General features: G+C 48.0%; 1 protein-coding gene across 1 annotated transcript; it reads right to left on the bottom strand.

Annotated features, from left to right (window-relative positions):
* Positions 1-500: 500 nt before the first annotated feature.
* On the bottom strand, positions 501-20010 carry Gja5 (gap junction protein, alpha 5). Its single transcript, NM_019280.1, is given in 2 exon segments — positions 501-3538; positions 19954-20010. A coding segment is annotated over 1 exon segment (1071 nt). The 5' UTR covers positions 3506-3538; positions 19954-20010; the 3' UTR covers positions 501-2434.
* Positions 20011-20626: the final 616 nt, after the last annotated feature.

Raw genomic sequence — 20626 nt, 5'->3', positions numbered from 1 at the left:
ACCCCACAGTGCTAGGTTTACAAGCCAATAATGGCCATGCCTAGCTTTTCTATGTGGTTGCGGGGATTTGAACTCAAATCCTCGAGCCCTGTCCTGCACCCTACTTGTGTCCTTTCTGTGAGTTCATTTGTTCCCCCCAGGTAGATAATGCTGTGAGTTCCAAAAGAGGAAGGTCTAGAATTATCCCTCAGTACCTCGGGTTCTGGACCACTCTGTATTGAAAATAATGACAATGGCTCCTCAATTGTAAACTCTTGTGCCTGAGAGGATCTGTCTTTCTCTTCCTACACAGCCTCTCACTTCACAGCCTAATGGAGTGAACATCACTGGATTGACTTACAGGTGACTAACAGACTTCAGAAGTGAAAGAGCTCACTGATGGCCAGGTAGAGACCAGCAGTTGGGATTTTAACCCTTGTGCGTCTGACTCCATGCTCTCCCTTCTCCATCAAGTCTGCCACCCTCTTAAAGCCACAGTCCAAAGGAGACACAAACCAGAGTTAACATGTAGAGACGTATTTTATTTAAAACCAGTCACACATATTACTTTCTCTTTCTCTTCTGAAAAACCTCACCATCGAAGACTGGTCTCAGATTTTCTAACTCAAAAGGCCCCATTTCAGAAGACAAACACACATCCCATAACTAGAAAAGCAGAGAATCATAGCGTCGGTGTCAGGAATGAATGAGATACACTGGGGCTGGGACAGCCAGTCAGCCTTTCCCAAGTATCTTCAGCCATCCAAATACCAGCAGAGGGACCCAGAGATGGGTCACATGGGCAGGGGTTGACCTCTGAACCTTCACCCTCCTGTACTGACTTCCCAGGTTTGACCTTTAGGCTGATTAGGAAGCAAGCTCAGCTGTCCTGTCGGGCAACAGAAAAGGAGGCAGAAAAACCCAAGTTTTTCTACATGTTTCCTTACAGTTCTTCAGGGCTCTTCTTTACCATTCTATCTGCATGCATACACGGGTATACACACACACACACACACACACACACACACACACACACACAGATGGTTGAGCATGCACACACACACATATACACACATAGATGGTTGAGTATGCACACACTCATACACACACATGCACACACACACACACAGAGCATTGTGTTTGTAAGTCTTGATATCTGACGCTGAGCATCTTTCCATCTGCATAAGGAGAGACACCGACTGTGGATCCTCTCAGTAGATAGCCCAGGATAGACCCTGAGGAAGGCAGGAATTTTCTACAGTCCCTCCCTGATGTACCTAAGGGTCCCAAGGAAACACAGGAGCATCTGCACTAAATAAGGGCCGTGTCAAAACCAACCGGAGCTCCATCTCGGCTTCCAGGTCTCCTTGATGCCTCTAAGAGAGAGATCTTGGGCCTCCGTTGCTATCTATCACCACACCTCTCAGCAGTCCAAGCTGGGAGGCAGTGGAAGGCATATGCAGAAGGGAAAATAGTTTTCCAGTGTCCTCCCCCTCCTCTCTTTTCATCTCCACAGAAGAATCCCCCCCAACACCCCCCAAGGAACCTGAGAAGCACAATGCTCTCTTTGTTTCATTAAATCCTGGGGAAATTCCACTGAACTTGGTGGCTGGTAATCTGGCCAGGGTCCAAGAGAGGATGGTGACTTTGGACATTCCTGTTAACCAAGATTTTAGAGGAACACTGGGTGAGCTGTCCAGGACGGTTTCTATCACTAGGTTGAACTGTAAAGGACTGCAGGATGACAGCTGGTGGCAATTCCAGCAATGCTTATGTGCACAGTGACTTCTAGAGGTCTTGGCACCCTTCTGAGCTGGGTGTCTAGCCTGGCAGTAAGGCTGCAGCATCATCAACATGCAGTGTTTTCCAAAGGCACATACCAAGGCACTTGTAAAGCTGATGCTGGCCGAGGACCAAGGACACCCCTTTAAGACTGGGAGGAGGGAGATGCAGCCAAGGGCAACCCACAGTTACCTCACCAGCACTCTGAGGTATGGCACATGGAAACGACAGATTCAAAGGAACAATACAATGCAGATTATTTGATGAATACTCTCAACCTTGGATTCTTCCTTTAAAAAATAAAAAGGATGGGCCTAGTACCGAAGAAGACAAGATTTGGGGTGAGGGTTTATCTGTTGCTAATGTCGAATCTTCATGTCTGTCCTACCCAGACCAGATTTTGCCAAGGTTCCCATTCCTGCCCCCACCATATTCACTAAATCACTTGAAAGTCTTCACTGCGAATACTGGTAGAGGATGTGGGGTTGGGGATTTGAGGAGTAGCCCAATCTTTGAGAATACTCTCAGAACTGAAATTTGGAGGATTAATGAGCAACACCATCCAGACCCGGGAGAGAAGGTGCTGAGGAAGGTATACAGTCAGAGAGACCGCTTCTGTCCTGCCTCACCCTCCTTGGCTCCCTTCTGGGACTGGTCCTCCCTAAGAGGAGGGTCACACTGACAGGTCATCTGACCTTGCTTTGCTGCTGGCCTTACTAAGGCGGCGCTTGTCACTGTGGTAGCCCTGAGGAAAGCGGTGGCCTGCAGAGGCGCCACTGGGCTGCTCGGGCTTCTGGCCATACTGTGTGTGGATGAAACCTTCCTCCGGGATCTGCTCCTGGTTTGGCACTTCCTCAGTGGCCAGAGGGTCTGGATTCTTCCGGGAGCCCATGTTATTACTGAAGTCACTGAAGAATTTCTCATCTGGGCTGTTCTTTAGGCACTGGTTGAAGTCAGGAGGAGGAGTGAGGCCCTGGACCAGGCTGGTGGAGGGGCCAAGAAGCTGGTGCTTGTCACCCTGCCGTGACTTGGCCAGGCGCTGTCGGATCTTCTTCCAGCCCAGGTGGTAGAGTTCAGCCAGGCTGAGAAACAGAGACAGTCCAGCCACAGCCATCATAAAGACAATGAAGACGTTCTTCTCTGTGGGCCTCGAGACATAACAGTTGACGGGGTGGGGACAGGGACTTCTGCGGCAGACATGCAGGGTGTCCAGGAAGATCCCATAGAGGAGGTACTGGCCCACCATGAAGGCCACCTCCATAGCGGTGCGGATGAGAATGGTGCAGACATAGGTGTTGAGTAGGGTGCCCTGGAGGACAATCTTCCCGTTCACCTCTTTCCAGCAGGACAGCTCGGCTTTCTCGGCCAAGTACTCATAGGTGCCGGTGCCACCGGCCTCTTTAGCTTTCTCAGCCTCCCGCAGCTTCTGCTTTTCCTGCATGCGCACAGTGTGCATGGCGTGGCCCATGTACACCAGAGATGGTGTGGACACAAAGATGATCTGCAGTACCCAGTAACGAATGTGGGAGATGGGGAAGGCTTGGTCGTAGCAGACATTTTGGCAACCAGGCTGAATGGTATCACACCGGAAATCAGCCTGCTCATCTCCCCAGGAGGACTCAGCAGCGGTGCCGAGGACCAGCATGCGGAAAATGAACAGGACGGTGAGCCAGACCTTGCCGATGACCGTAGAGTGCTTGTGGACCTCCTCCAGGAACTCCCCCAGGAAGCTCCAGTCACCCATCTTGCCAAGTGTTGGAGACTGGTGCTGAGCCTTCTGCAAATAGAGCAGAAACAGAAAGATGTCCGCGTGGGATGTTTCAAGAGGTTTAGAAGGTCCCATCATGCTCTGGGCCACTGATCCACACCAATGTGTTCTTTAAGAAAGTGTAACTTTTGCTGGGTGTGGTGGTGCACACCTGTAATCCCAGCACTTGGGAAGGGGAAGCAGAAGATCAGGAGTTCAAGGTTCCTGTGGGCTCACAGGAAGTTAGTTGGAGGCTAACAGGGCTACACATGAGACTGTCTCAAAAACAAAATGATTTGTGGATGCTTTAAAATAAATCTTACAAATCTAAAAAGAACCCTCTAATTTTTAGAGGCTTTTTGTGTCTTTTGTGATGTGACCTGGGCCTCTGGAGTTAGAATCAATCTGTCTCACTTCTGTATACACGAAGTGACAAAGGAGGTGACTGTAAGCTCAAGCCAGACAAAGTCCAGGCCTGGGTGGGGATGGGAGTCATGGAGTTCCATCCCTAGCTGAGGAGCTACTGGCAACTGATGGTTTCTGGGTAAGAAAGAGACAGTTTTCTTCAGAGATTTACCCCAAGAGCTATCCATGCTGCAGTGTATAGCCTTCCCCATGCTCATCGTGACAGTGCTAAATGCGCTTAGTCAAAGAGATAGATAGATAGATAGATAGATAGATAGATAGATAGATAGATAGATAGATGATAGATAATGGATGGTTGGGTAGATAGATAGATAATGGATGGATGGATAGATAGATAATAGATGGATAGATGGGCAGATAGATGATAGATAGATAGACAGACAGACAGACAGACAGGGCACAGATGAAGCTGGGAATAGTGGGAGAAATTAAAGCAAAGAGATTGGGTGGGTTTAGTAATTTACTTTTTAAAAACATAAACTGACTGAGGACAGGGGCTCGTTAAGAACACTTGCTGCTCTTGGGGTGGGGGCTCAGGTTTGGTTTCTTGTACCCCCGTGGCAGCTCACAACTCCAGCTACTCCAGTTCTGGGGAATTGAACACCTTCCTCTGTCCTCTTGGGGTACTGCATGCTTGTTGTGCACATGAACTGACACACACACACACACACACACACACACTCAAGCATATGTGCACGCACACACAAAGCAAATAAAAATGAGGACAGTGCAATTTTCTTAAAGCCAGGGGTCTTGAAAAGTGCCCTCCCATTCTTTTTTCTTTTTTCTTTTTTTTTTCAGAGCTGGGGACCGAACCCAGGGCCTTGCGCTTGCTACGCAAGCGCTCTACCACTGAGCTAAATCCCCAGCCCCGTGCCCTCCCATTCTTAGAGGAGGTTCTAAGCCAGGTCAAAGCATGGCGCCCCTGGATGGAGAGTTAAGAAGACATGATAGAGCCTAACAACAGTCTTCTGATTAATGGGCTTACCCAGCACCTGGCCCTCCACACTCTTTGTCATGTGATTATGCTGAATTAAATCAAGTAATAGGAAAAGCCCTACCACCCGTTACCGATATAAAAACCAGTTGTTTCCTTAGTTTAGGGATTTCTCTGAGGACTTTCCCTTCTGGCTCTCCCTCACTCTATTATAATGGCTACTTTTCTTTTTAAAAAATGACTTATTTTTGTTTTACGTTTGTGAGTGTTTTGCCCACAGGTATGTATGTGCACCATATGTGACCATGATACTCAGGGAGGCAAGAAGAGGGCACAGGATAACCTGGAACTGGAGTCATGAGATTTCATGTGGTTTCTGAGAACCAAACCTGGGTCCTCTGTGAGGACAGCAAGTGTGCTTAGCTACCAAATCATCCCTCCAACCCCTCTCTTCTTTCTTTAAGCTAATCCTTTTAGCGAAACTCTAAGTTCACTTGTATCCTTTGAGGCCTTGTTATGTTGTTGTCAATATAATTGTCTTGTTCTTTCTCTTCCTCCCTCCCTGACTCCCTCCCTCCCTTCCTTCTTTCCTTTTTCCATTCTTTGTGTTTGGGTGTTTTGCCTACATGTCTGTGCACCATGTGTATGCAATGCCTGCAGAGGCCAGAAGAGGGCTTCATATGCACTGGGACTGGTGTTACAGACAGTTGTAAATCACTGTAGAGGTGCTGGGGATTGGCTCTGGGTCCCCTGAAAGAGCAGCCAGTGCTCATAACTGCTGAGCCACCTCTCCAGCTCTGTACTGTTTCTTTCTGAAGCTCCCTGACCTCAACGCCCAATCAGTTTCAAGAACCTTTCTCCTAATAAAGCTAACTCCTGAAAAGTAAGTGTATGTCAGCCCTTTCCCCAAAGTAACCACCTCTACTCCATTCTTATATCTTATGGGGTGGCCTCTTAGGAGTCTGGATTTGCGGGAAGCATTTCAGATGGTTCTGGTGCCAGCAGGTTAGGCACCATACCTGGAGCTGGGAAACTAGGCTTAGACGCTGCCATGTGCCCCTGAACACTTGATTCGCTGCTTCCTTTCTTTCAAATGGAGCTTGGAGGAGCTGGGCCAGAGGATCTAGAGGATCGAATGAGGTAAAGAATGTGATGTTCTTAAATTCGCATCATAAATATTCCATATGCTCTGAATGACTGCTGGACAGTGTCTTAGTTAGGGTCTTATTGCTGTGAACAGACACCATGACCAATGTAAGTTTTATGAAGGACAACATTTAATTGGGACTGGCTTACAGGTTGAGAGGTTCAGTCCATTATCATCAAGGCGGGAACATGGCAGCATCCAGGCAGGCATGGTGCAGGAGGAGCTGAGTTCTACATCTTCACCAGAAGGAAGCCAGGGACAGACTGAATATCCTCAGGCTGCTAGGAGGAGGGTCTCCAAGCCCACCCCACAGTGACACACTTCCTCCCACAAGGCTATACCTTCTCATAGTGCCACTTCCTGGGCCAAGCATATGCAAACCATCATAGACAGAAAATAATTCCTTTTCTCTAACTCCAAAAGACAAGATGAAGTGAAGGAGGACAGAAGGGCTGAGGGCAAGGATCGAAAGTTTTGTTTCTCCATAGGCACGTCCTACTGATCAGAACCATCTGGAAAGCTGTGCAGAAAGACAGCAAACATGCACATCTTGGTCACTCTAAAGGTGCCACAGTTTCTTATTACGTCCCTGCCTTCAACTTCCACAAGTGTCAGGCAACATGAAAATGCTCTTCATGTCAGTGCCATGGTACAGCCATTGCAATTGTGGCTCCATTTGCTAAGAGTTCTGCTTATGAAAGGTCATAGGAATTTCATTTGTCCATTTATACCAAGTCCTTCCAGACTCCCAGTGGCTCTGTGGTGGCTTGAATGAGATGGCTCCTGTAGGTTCATATGTTTGAATGCTTGGTCCCCAGTTAGTGGAACCATTTGGGAAGGATTAGGAGGTGTGGCCTTACTGGAGGAGGTGTGTCACTGGGAGTAGGCTTTGCAGTTTCAAAAGCCCTCAACAGGCCTAGTCTCATCTCTTCTCTCCTCTCCTCCCCCTCCCCCTCCCCCTCTACCCCTCCCCCTCCCCCTCTACCCCTCCCCCTCTCCCTCCTCCTCTCCCTCCTGTCTGTGGATCAGAATGGAAAGCTCTCAGCTAGGATGTAAAACGTAAAGCTCTAGGACTATGCCTGTCTTCCTCTCACCATGATGATCATGAACTAACCCTCTAAAACGGTAAACAAGCTTCCCATTAAATGCTTTTGTTTATAAGAGTTGCCTTGGTCATGGTGTCTCTGCACAGCAATGGAACAGTGACTAAGACACTGTCCTTCCCCCTATGTCTCACACACCCCTGCACCCAGAGCTGAATCCCATTACGCTTTCTCCAATCTCCATGCTCCCTCTTCAGCCTCCTTGGTGACGCTCAGGACACTCATTTCCCACAGGCACTTGTGACCTTCTCCCCAGCAGGGAGAATTTGAGAACAGATAACATCTTTTCTTCTGTCTTCCAGAGATCAGCCCAAAGTAGGTGCTTAATAGATCTTAGCTGAGCAAAAGAGGACTAAGAGGCACTGGGGTTTGCAGTAAGCTTGTTCCTTGCCTGAATCCTTGGGCATGCTGAACCCAGACAGATGGAGCCGGACGAGTGGCTCAGTGGTAGCAGCGTTTGCTGCTCCTACAGAGGACCAGGTTCAGTTTCTGGGACTCACATGGTAGCTTACACCATCTCTTAGTCTCAAGGGATCCAAGACTGTCTCCTGACCCCTGTGGGCACCAGGCAAGTATACAGAACACATACATACAGGCAAGTTAAACACTCACACACAAATAAAATAAATAATAGATCTAAAAAATCAAGCCACAGACTTTTCTCTGTCTCTAACAAAGGCATGGGGCAGCCACATGTGGAAGGAGTGCTCTGGAAAAGAAATTTTCAGGCCTCTCACAGCCTTTCTTGTCTCCTCCACTTCCTGCCTGTGGACAGAGTGATGTGGGCCTGAAGCTGCCCAGAGAATCTCAGAAATGCTGCCCAGTGGCCTGAGGCCTCTGAATCAACTCTTCTCTAACTCCAGGGTTCTTCTATGGACAACAAATGCCCTACATTAGAAACCTCTAACTATTCCTGATTCCACTAATGAGAGAGAGAGAGAGAGAGAGAGAGAGAGAGAGAGAGAGAGAGAGAGAGAGAGAGAGACTGAGACCATAGAGGTTTCACAATTTCACATTCTTTTTGTTTTAATCGTGTGTGTGTGTGTGTGTGTGTGTGTGTGTGTGTGTGTGTGCCATGTGTATGTGGGTACCTGTGAAAACCAGAGGCATCTAGATCCCCTGGGCCTGGAGTTACAGACAGTTTTAAATCACTTGATGTGGGTGCTGGGAATTGAACTCCAGTCTTTATGGAAGAACAAGGTCTTAACTACAGCGTCATCTCTCCAGCCCCTATAGGACATTCTTTGTGCTCTGTTCCATGACCACAGACACCTTGATGGTAACCAGCCATGGCTTCTCCCACTCATGACCTCAACTCTGGGAATGAAAAGAGACTTTTTTCTTCTCCTTTACATATCATACACCCGTGTTTTGAGGCTTTTCTTCTGGGTTGTAATTAGACATCTGCCCCTCAGGTGGTGAAGGACCCACTCCTTCAGCCTCGAAGTATAGGAAACTGTAGAGCATTTTTCTCAAAAGGAAAATGGCAGACTAGATAAGGGTTTGAATAATCTGTCATCTCTTCTGGACATAGTGCGTGGTGCAAGCATCTGCGGTGGCAGCCATAGCTGTGTACCAATCGGGCACGGTGAGTGAAAGAAAGGGGAGAAATGGAAGTGAAGTTGGACAGAGGTCGAGAAGACCAGAAAATGCCAGTGAAGACTGGAGAGACGGTCCAGTTAGATTGTGTACCGCTCCTACAGAGGACTGGAGTTTGATTCCCAACACTCGTAACCGCCTGCAGCTCCAGCTCCAGGGGACCCAACGCTCTCTCCAGGCGCTGTGGGCAGGCATCTGCATTCACTTGCACAAATAATTAAAAATAAAACAATCCTTAAGAAATGAAAATGAAAAGGGATAGTTGTGAGTGGAGAAGGAACCATATCATTATGAGTTAGGAGAACACAGGTGTAGCTGTTATTCAGCCTTCAAGTTCCTGAGGCTCGTGCTGGGCTTGAACAAACGCTCAGGCTGTGTTCTGCTGCCCTCGCCTCTGAAGTGGATGAAGAGACTGGACTCAGATGATGGAGTGCTACGGACGACATTGAAACAGTGCTGAGCACAGAGCCCAGCTTATGAGAAACAAAGCCACGACTAACTAAAGTCTAGTTAGGACAAAGGAAAGAGGAAAACGTGTGTTACAACAGAGCAAATAGAAATGGAAGGGAGGACCGGAAGGGGAGGAGCAGGAGAAGGAAGGACCGGAAGGGGAGAGGCACGAGAAGACAGACATTCAAAGGAAATAAAAATAAATGACACATTCTTCCAGGGTTTGGGACAAGTATCTCACACTTAATCCCTGAGGAATTTTCTCTTGATCTTTTCTCTCTGCCACTCATTCCATGCAAGTCCCCAAGGAAATATAAAATAATTCCAGACAACTACTGTGACGCTTTGGTCTGGTCCATCAAGGGGTTTGTCTGCTGGGTCCCTTGCTGGGGTCAAGGGGTAGCACCTGGAAGAAGCCATGCCCAGGTTGAAAAATAAAATATTTGGAAAACCAGAAACATGATATTAGGAAGGATGTCTCATCAGGAGAGAATAATAGACATCTAGGAAGGGGTAGGGGTGAGGCAGACCCCGGGGCAGAGGAAATAAGATGAGGAACCTTTCACTTATGACTTCCTCTGACCTCCAGTCTGTGTCAGAACAACTTTAAATGGCTTCCGTGCCCCAGCTGCTCAGGTTTTAATGTGTAATGTCCACAGCCAGAGCCAACTTTGTAGCTACACTGAGTCCCTCAGGGACCCAGACAACCTCGGCCAAAGAAATTTGTAGATTAGCTACTAAGTGAATTGGCTGTGCGTAGGGCACATGAAATGCCTTCTAGATATAATCTGTTTCTTGACCGGAAGTGTGTTGGGGGAGGGGGGCTGAAGGAAGTTTGCCAGTGCCATGAGTAAATCCAGTGGGCACAATGCTAACTTTCCTCACTGCGTCGGCTGTGGGCCCCGTCAGACTCCTAACACTTTGAAGTTCAAACTCAAATCTACCCTCTGAGATCCTTCACAGCACTTTCTGATTCAATCTTTCCCCCAGTTTGCCTCACACGCTCACTATTTAAGATGCCCAATTCTTCTGGTGCGTGCGCGCACACACAGACACACACACACAGACACACACACAGAGACACACACACACACACAATCATACTTCACATCTTTGCCTCAGCACCTCTTGTTTCTGCCACCTAGAATATCCGTCACTTCATCCATTCACGCAATTTTTTTGGGGGGGTACTTGCAAGTGTCCTCTCATCTAGGCACTGGGAATTCATCATGAAGGAGAGGCAAGCAAAGGTTCTTTGCTTTTACTTAGTGGAATTGCCTTTATTTCCCTTACAGACAGAAGGGAAATGCATACGTTGTCCCTAGATGCTGTCTGCACACCCCCTCACTTCTTATTTCTCTTCCATCCCTCCCTCCTTCCCTCCCTCCCTGGCTGCCACAAGGTAAGCAACTTTCCTCCATTATGTCCTTATAACACAATGTCCCTATCTTGTCACAGATCCAATAGCAACAAAGCCGGTGTGGTGGTGATCAGCTGGTGAGGTGGTGTGCGGGCCTGAGGACCTGAGTTTGGACCCCCCCCCCGCACCCACATGAAACCCAGGGCTGACAAATGGCCCAGAAATTAAGAGCATATACCTGCTCTTGCAGTAGACCCAAATTTGGTTCCCAGCACCCACACCAGGCGGCTCACAACTGCCAGCAACTCCAGATCTAGGGAATCAGACACAATCTTCTGGATTTTAAGAAACTCACTTGAATGCATGTGTGCACACATGCACACACCCACTCCCCCACCCCACCTCACACAATTTAAAAATAGTAATAAAAATAAATCTTTTAAAAAGGCCAGGGGCAGCAGTGTGCACCTATAATCCTAGCACTAGGTCAGTGGAGACAGAAGCACCTACATGACTTCTTGGACAGCCAGTCTAGATTGATCCAGTCCCTAAGTTCAGTGAGAAACACTGACTCAAATAATAAGGTAGAACCAGATTGAGGAAGGCAAATAATATTAGCTTCTGAACTACACAGACACAGACACACAGACACAGACACACACACATACACACACACAGACACATACACACAGACACACAGATACAGACACGCACACAGACACACACACAGACACACAGATACAGACACACACATGCACAGTCACACACACAGAAACACACAGATACACACACACATACACAGTCACACACACAGACACACACACAGATACACACACAGATACACACACACACAGACGCATACACACAGCCACACAGACACACACATACAGTCACACACACAGAGACAGACAGACACACACACAAGACAGACTACAGACACACACAGTTACACACTCACACACAGACACATAGATATACACACAGTCTCACACACACAAACACACACACAGTCACACACACAGTCACACACAGACACACACACAGTCACACACAGACACACACACAGTCAGTCTCATACAGAGACAGACAGACAGATGACAGATGCACAGACAGACACACACACACACACATGGGGAAGAGGAAGGGGCAACAGGGAGGATGATGGTGATGATAGATAGATGATAGATAACAGTTTAAATATATTATTAATCAAGGAAGGAGGATGTGTCTTCAGTATGCTCCTGAAGAGAGAGGGAGCTGAACACCAGTGTCCATCTCTCTCTACTTCTTTCCCTTCTACCCTTCCCTTCCCAAGATGCTTTTAGTCAGGGTTTAATCACAGCAGCAGAGCAGCTAACTGGAGCATTCTCGCTCCCACCACCTCACCACCACACCTTCCATAACTTTGTCTCTTCCTGAGCCAGGAGCCAAACCAAGCCTCTTATAAATTACTTTTGTGAGGTATTTTGTCACAGCAGAAAATACAAATGACGACAGCACAGAGCAGTTCTAAGGAGTCTCCAATATCCTTTCAGAAGCCCAGTTATAACAACTAAAACCTTTCCTCCGCTCAGAGTGTGCCTCTCTGCTGTCTCCTGCCAGCTCGGTGAGCAAGGGCCACACTTTCTCCATTCAAGACTGAATTTCCCCTCAGGATTGCAGATATTTGGTTTTTGCTGTGGAACGGATGAATCCTCACAGCCACTCTATTCAGGGATCACTGTTGCCTGTTCATGGAGATGTGTTGATCCAAGAAATAAAGGCAAAGTAAAGAAGCAGACCCAGGGCTTCAGTTTCTGGTTAGTCTAGAGCATTGGCTCTCAGCCTTCCTACCATTCAACACTTTAATGGTCGCTGTGCTTCTCCCAGCCATAAAATCATTTCACTGCGACTTCATAACTGTAGTTTTGTTATGACTCAGAATGTAAATATCTGATACGCAACCCCCAAAGGGGTCGCGACCCACGGGTTGAGAACCACTGATAGAGTGCGGTGCCTGTAAATCTCCTGCCAGCTTTCCCCAACATGGAGCCCATCACTTCTCAGGTCTCTGCACTTGGAGCTGGACAAATCCCCATGAATGCTGGGCCACTGAGTGATTCCAGACGCAAATCTGCTGTTTAGTGATAACATCTAGGGTCAGCTTTTATGCAATCAAGCAAATATTTATTGTGCTCCCTTTATATAACCTATGCTATATATAGTGCTGGGGAAAGTATGTAGGAAAGCATAACTCATTTCATCTTCATAAACATTTCCTGAGTGTCTCATACACTAGCCTAGTGCTAGAACTCAGAGGCCCAAGGGTCAATACATCTCCATGTTCGTGAGACACTGTCCTGTGGAGGAATACAGATAAAGCCAGAGACGGTCCAGAAATGAAGTGCAATGAGGCATATGAACGAGTAAGCCAGCACTGCCCTTGGAGGAGCAGGTGGGTGGGTCAGAGGGCTTCCTGGAGGAGACAACCCAAGTAGGCATGCTGTCCATCAGGGCACAGAGTGTGCGAAGGACATGCAGGGAGACGAAGGCACTTCAGACAGAGAGCTGTAGGACAGAACTCAGTGGATGAGAACTGACACGAGGGTCTGCCCGGAGGCCGGGCTCAGATCAAGGGAGACTTTACAGGCTATGTCTCGGAGTCTGAAGCAATTCTCATCCACAGTGTTCACTATGCCCAGCACATGCCTTGCTTCTGAGGGCAGACCCTGAGAAGGCAGCCCTCCAAGGATGCTTGGGATATTAAGGATTTCACAATTTTTGATCTCCATTTCTCCTTTAGTGTAAACCATGTAGGAAACAGGTGTCCCCCACCACGCTTCCGAGCACAGCATCTCATCTCTCCTGTTCAAGAGTGCATACTGTGCATGATCAAAGCAGCTTCCAAAGGGATAGCTGAAAATTGTCTATGTTCTTGAGTAACAATTGTATTCTTTGGGGTCACATGTAGCCAACTTTCTAACACAGTATCTGACAACATTTTCTTGGTGTTCAAATCAGCAGCTGAGCCTCGGGGTGTGCTGGAAAGTCTTTGGGGGTCTCACAAACATGCTGAGAGATATTTGCTCCACCAGCCATGTATTCTCTCATCGTGGCTTCCAAGATGAATTCCTCTCCTGTGGTGTGCCATGCACCTGGTGGGACACACACACACACGCACACACACACACACACACACTCCAAAAACCAACAGAAAACTAGTGCACACATTGAAGGATAGTATTCACGTGACTCAAAACACCAAGTACCAAATGAATTGAGGCTGATCCTTCTCGGCTGCTGAAGAAGTTAGCGCCACTTAGGAATCATTGTGCATGCCAGGAAGACCAGCCTCCTGGAAAGCTGGCACAGGAACTCCTATTCTGTGACAGACGCCAAGGACATGGAAGCCACTGAATCTTCCTTCTGCCCACCAGAGAGACCTCTGCTTGGCTACTCAGGACTGAATATGTCTACAGTAGACAATGTCACTAGGGACTACTTCAAGTCTCCTCCCATCAGATTACTGAGAGGCTTTAAGTTTGTCAAAATTAGATTATAAAACCACTCCGCAGAGGCTAATTCTGGACAGTGACACATGTCCTGGAGAATATCTTACAGATCTCTGTTTCTCCATAAAGGCTGTTATTCATAGTAATAGTAACAGTCCCCTGGGGCCTGCTGCAATTCTGCTCGTCATACAGTGGAATGCAGTTGACTTGCTTCCCAATTAAGAGAATTCTGCTGTAAAGGGACCCAACGGGCCTCCTCAAAGAATGCCTCAGGCATAGCATTGTGCCAGTTCGGTTTAGTGTAGAAAGTGTTGACGGAGTGACTGTGCTATGCCAGACAGTACAGGTGGCTGTAAAGTGCCAGGAGGGACATCGTCCCAGGGCTCTTGTAGACTTATTCACTCGTGTGCAGTTTTCTAATTTCTCCTTGCCTAGTAGTAGTTTTCCCCTGAAGACACATGGGAAGAATTACATGCAAAACTAGTGTAAGTACTCAGTTGTCTCAATCATCTTTCCTATCCTTGACGTTGCCAACTACATCTTCTAGTTTACCTAGTGTTACACATGCACGTGCGTGCACACAGACACACACTATTGATGACAATGATGATGATGATGAGAATGATGGTGGTGACGATGATGGTGATGATGACATGATACATATCGAGAGATACTCCTATGCACTGAATGCCCCATAAACATTACAGACTGTTTTCCTTGGAATCTCACTTCAAGCAAAGGAACTAGAAGCCATCATTACCTGCTTTTAGAGCTCAGAGTGAGGTTGGAGTTGAGGTCAAACGTGATCCTGGAACACCTGAAGCAAAGCCCCATGTTAACAACTGGCTCGTTTTCATCTAGTTGCCCGTCCTGTCCTTCCTTTCTTTAGCAAAACCTCACAGGAGAAGTCGGCTGCTTTTGTCTGAGGTGACTGGATGCTTGTGGGACAATTGTTATGTTGGGAGTTGATTTAAGTAGAGTAATTCTTACATTTCAGATGTAAAGGCTCAAGGGTATGTATGACCAGACACCTGACAGGAGCTCCCACTACTGAGCATGCTCTGTGAGCTACTTCCTCAGCATTAGTCGGAGGAGGAGGAAAGACACAGATGGATAACATACAGTATGCGACACAGCCCTCCTCCCTCTCAAGCCCGTGCAGATAATCGACTCTTTAAAATAAATCTAATTACTTTATTCCGGTAAGGGCAGATTGGACGATTCAGAGACACCTGCTGGCACATTGTTGTTCTGAAGCCAAGAGGATGGAGGGAACAGATGCAGTGAAGGAAGAATTATGTTAGGAAAAACAATCATTTTCTCCCTGAAATATTAAAAGAAGTAGTAGAAGTGGCTAGCGTACAGGGATAGCAACGCACAACAAAACATCAGGAGGTCCTTATTAATTACCCCACAGGGACTGATTACTTCCTATGTGATTAGTAATGAAACTCTATGATAATACTTGGATTTCTTTATCGTTCCTATGGTCTTGTAATAGACTCATAGAACCTTACAGCTCAAAGACTCAGAGACGGCTCCGTCTCAACCCTTATCTGGAGGAGACGGCTGTAGAACAAGGACCATAAAAACGCACATCGCCATTGAGAACACGATGTATTTCCATGTGCACGGCTCTTTACAAACCATAATTAAAACCCATCCATTAGCTCTCTTAGGGAAGTCATATTGTTCCATTTCATAGGAAAGAAAATGGAGGTTCAAGGGTTTGGTAACTGGTCCCAAGTCTCATGATTATAAAATGCGGCAAACAGGTCTGAATCTTATCAATCTGATTCCAAAGCCCATGTTCCCCTTACATCTCTATACAAGAGAATCAGAAAAGCACCTACAATCAGCAGAGTATGATGAGCATGTGTCCAGAATGCCAGTCTCAACCCGTGAACGGGACTTTGCTCACTTTATCCAGTCCCACAAGAAGCTGGGGACTTCTTGTTACCTTGTGTCTAATTGGCAGATCAGCTCTTACTTAAGCTATTCCTGGCTTCGTCACTGCCTCAGGGGCCTCAGCCTACAGTGGTCAGGACCCCCAGACTCAGGAGCATCAGCCACCATTCGGCCGGGATTCACATATAGAAAGTCATTTCCTTTTTCAGCCAGTAAGTGCTCTTGGCTGTGACAATGTCTACTGATGGCCTTCTAGCTAGCCAAACAGCAGGTTCTGGAATTTTGTGGCTGTCATAACAAGAACAACAGGGACAGTCATAGGTAGGTGACAGACTCATGGTTTGTGAGAATTAGGAGGGCCAGGACTCTGATTTCATTGCTCTCTCGTCAACTGATCTCAGTTTCCAGCTCTAAAGCAAGTAGGAATGTTTGATCACAGGCACTAACGGATTGTGAATCTGTGGAAGCGTCTAGTGCACTACTTGGAACATCGGAGGCCCAGTAAAACCCCTCAACCATGACCCAATTGCCCAATTACCCAATTACAATGAACTTGAAGATACAAGAAACCAGCTAGTGACACTGCAAGTCTCTCCTGGCACTAGAACTGGAAGGGCAACCATCGGGGGGGGATGAGGAAAACATGGGGGGCTGGAAGGACACTCATATGTCTGGAAGAAAGATGAATGTTTCAGTTGGCATCGAGACCCTCTGAGCAAGATTGAGGAAGAGAGGGGTTCCTCAGTTCCCAAGGCAGACCCAGCCTGCCTCATATATATTTTAGCACTAGAGCCTGTGCTGTGGGGTTGAGGAACTAAATAAAGCCCTTTGAATGTGTTCATAGCTAAAGGTTTTGAATCCAAGCAGACTGTCTTATCTCCTGTAAGCTGGGGACCAGAGACATCTTGGCTGGCCACCTCTGCCTTCTCCTGAAGTTCTGAACCAAGAACTTTTCAGGTTGGCACAGGATTTTGGAAGTCATTTATGGACACCAGTGCTACCAGCTCATGAAGGAGGCTTTTTCTGGCTTCTACTATTTTTCCGTGGCTTTACACAGGTGCATTTTTCTCCCTGAACCACAGTGCATTGGTATAGACAAAAGCAGTTGGGTGGAATGGTTGCCAAGGCCTGACAGCCCCAAGCCGGTGCATCAGGAGAGCCTGTAACTTGCCCAGTTATGAGAGGTTGGAAGCCGAGTGGCAAAGTCAAGAGACAAATCAGACTTTCTAACCCTCAGCTTAGGGGTCAGCAAGAATAGTTGTAGGGGGGAAGCATCTATCTGTAAATCATGAAAGCAAGCAGTATGTTCTCAGAATGGGATGCCACGGCTGGCCTTCATTGAGAAAGGGCTTTTGTAGTAAATGAGGTTTAAATCAAAGAGCCTGGGACTGAGGCCTGGGTCTGCTGGATTTGGCCTTACTGCTTTGTCATTGGTTGAACAACTATTGTGATAGCGGTCTAAGACACCAGGCTGGGGAGTAGCTCAGCAGCTGGGTGCCTGGACCCCAGAGTTCAATGGGCAGCAGGAAATGGGCTTTCTGTGATGCTAACTAAGCCTTACAGAAGACTTTCTCTTCCTGTAGCTGTGGATCAGAGACATTAAGTAATTTGCCTCAAGTCACATAGTTAATTTCCAAACCCATACCCAGCTTCTTCCTTTTGCCCTATGCATATGAGACACTGACTTGTCACTCTGTGTGATTTCAATCCCTCTGATTCTGAATCCTCAAAACTCCACTTATTTATCCAAGTGAATGGATTGCTGGATTTTTCTTGCCAGCTACTTGCTAACGTGTCAGGAACAACTGATTCAGAAAGTGGTATTGAGCTGTCATTCACAAGTCAACCTCTTCCCACAATAGGAAGGAAGTTTGCCTTTCTTACAGAAACCTCCAGGCCTTCCAGGAATATGAGCATCTCCCCTCTCTGGCTAGCTCAGTCAACCCCTGAGCCTAGAGCCAGACCTATGGGCACTCATTCCTACAGAAAGCCGATGAGATCTCCTGTGGAACAGTCCTTCCCTGGGAGGCAGAGAGCCTGACCTCAGTGACATCAGATCTCCTGGCTCAGGGGGTTGCAGGTCTCCCACTTCAGTCCTGAGCGATACACAGGCAGCTCACCTGTCCCACTTTAACTGGCAATCCCCGGAGATGTGCTCAGCCAGTACCCCAGAGGCCAGGTGGCACTGTGACAGCCTCAGTGACTGCTGGAGTCTGTGACTGTCCGCTGTCTGTAATCTCTACCAGCCAGTGGGGGTGAGGAGGGGCAGGCAGACAGGCGGTGTCTGCCAACGCTCAGGATTGCAGAGATGCTTACACGGAAGCATCGGGGAAGACGGGAAAGATAACATAGCAAAGAATAAGGGCAGAGCAGGGCCTTATCCCCAGCAAGGCATGTTCCCATTCTAGGTCTTGGTCTCTTTGTCAAGGGAAGAGTTTGACTGGCCACGTTGAGACTTCCAGTTTTAATGACCTAAGACTTTAGGCCAGGACTAGGAGAGGGCATAGGAGTGAGGCAGCTAAGAATGTCAGGAGCCCAGCCAGACACTGTTTCAAGACAGTGGTAAGGCAGAACAATTTGACTTGGTGAGTACCATGGAACTGTGAACATCACACATGTAGGAAAGACAGGGCCCAGAAATGATCCCTCTTGGGGCTTTCCGCTCTGCACTATGGATTCCTTACTGGCAGCTGCTGAGTGAGGAAAGGGCCTGGAGGGGTAGCCAGGGGTTGCAAGCTCCAAACAGCTCTGCTGCCCCAGGGGTGGGGTTGGGGGTGACCTGACAGGAAGGTAGGGATGCTGTCCCTAGAGAGCAGTGAATCAGGCTCTGGGCTGGGCTATGCCTCCGGGGACAAAGGGTAGAGAAGTTGGAGCCCACTTAACCTGCTACTGTGAAAGTTAGTCTGGTTTGCCTGCTAGCTTCAGGGTGAGGCCAGTTAAGAAGCTTCCTGCCTACCAGGTCTTGTCTCCACTCTGGCGAACATCTCTTGGTTTCAAGTCTCTCTATGTCCACTGCCCTTTCTTCTCTAAGGCCAGCCTGGCCATGCCATCTCTAAACCTTGGCCAGGAAGCACCCACTGTGATGAACACTAGGAGGGGGTACAGAAACCAGGGGATCAAAGAAACAGTGTGTCAAGTGTTGCTTTTTAAGTGTTTCTGAGCTGCTTTGAAGCCTACCCAACCACAGTTTTGCATGGTGTTGCGGCAAATTGGACCACAGAAGGTCCTTCTACTTCCAACATTTTGTGGGAGAACAATGAGAACCAGAAGGAGGAAGTGTCACGCCCAAGGTCACATAGCTACCCATGGGACCAGCCCCAGGTTTCCCACCCCCAGGGCTGGGTTATATTGCCACATGATCAGAAGAGAGGTAAGGAGCTCGCAGCAGCCTCGGCAAACACTGCCGTCAGGTAAGATGGAGCCCTTCGGGCCTCCTCCCTCTGGCTACCTCTCTTGGTCTCATTAGCCTCTTTACCTGACCTCAGGGGTAGCTGGGATTCTTGTGAATGGCCACTGCACAGTGGGGACATGAGACGCAGCAGGAAGCTAAGCAGAGAATATTTTTAAACTGTCCAACACGCCTTATGAAGAAAAAAAAAACACTCAAGACGCTCTCCTAGATGCTGTGGAAAGCATTTCAAACGAGATTTCACGCCTAGAGGAAACATCATAAAACACTGTTGGGGTTTTTGTTTTTAAAGGGTCAATTCCCACTTAACAGAAGTTCCTGGAAATGGACTAGTGACCCACTTCTTAAGATGTCCCCAGGGCACTGCGTTTGCACAGGGGCAGATTGTCACCCGATCCCGCTCACATTTCCACGGCTCCTATAGATCATGACTAAACCTTCCTACTTAATTTAGCCAAGCTTCACTAAGGCAGGAATAGAGAGGGGTAGGGAGTCCACTCATAGGTCCAGAGGGAGATTTGCTTCTTTTTTCAGCCTCTGGAGAGGCAAGTCTGTCTCTGAGCTGCTTCCCACTGATGTGTAGGTTTAGCCTTTAAAGTTCAAGTCCACCCTTACCTGCTTCCTTTCCTCCGCCCTGGAGTTGGCTTCTTCAGGCTCTGGCTGCTGTTCAACTGTCCAGTGTTATTTGCTCTTGAGCCTGCTGGTTGCTCCCGCCCACCCTCTTTTTAACCGGTATCCCATCGCCCTCCCTCCTCCCACTTCTTCCTCCTCTTTCTCTCTCCACCCCTTTCCCCCTCTGGGTCCCTCCCTCCCCTCTCTTTTGTGTTTAGAATTTTGTACTCATTATAAAAGTCCTCTCTCCTCCCTTCTTCTCACCAGTCGAGAAAGACACCCCACCCCCCACCCTGCTGCCCTCCGCTGTCCCTGTCCAAGTGGCTGTTCTTGTCGTGGCGATCCACAATCGGCAATCTGGCAGTCCATGCACTTGCTAGCTGTCTCAGCTGACTCAGGCACAGCCTTCCTGGGTCTTTTTCTGCCCATCTCTCTGCTGCTGAGGCTACAGAATTCTGCTTTCCTGAAGCACCCTGAGGAAAATCTCTTTTTCCAGTCCTTTTTCTGTCACCAGAAAAGGAGTCTATCCACACAACAAACCCTCCAGGGAACCCAGGAAAAGGTAATTCTCCCAAGCCACAGCCATTAGGCACCCAGAATGGGCACAAGGTTTAACCTGAATGGTCAAACCCCCTTAGCCTGGGGTTCCAAATGGTAGAGCTGCGTTCCCCACCAA

Source organism: Rattus norvegicus, chromosome 2 (assembly GCF_021556685.1).
Source record: "Rattus norvegicus strain SHRSP/BbbUtx chromosome 2, alternate assembly SHRSP_T2T, whole genome shotgun sequence".
Lineage (NCBI taxonomy): Eukaryota > Metazoa > Chordata > Mammalia > Rodentia > Muridae > Rattus > Rattus norvegicus.
The sequence above is the reverse complement of the archived record's forward strand: the minus strand, read 5'-3'. Positions and strand labels throughout refer to the sequence as shown.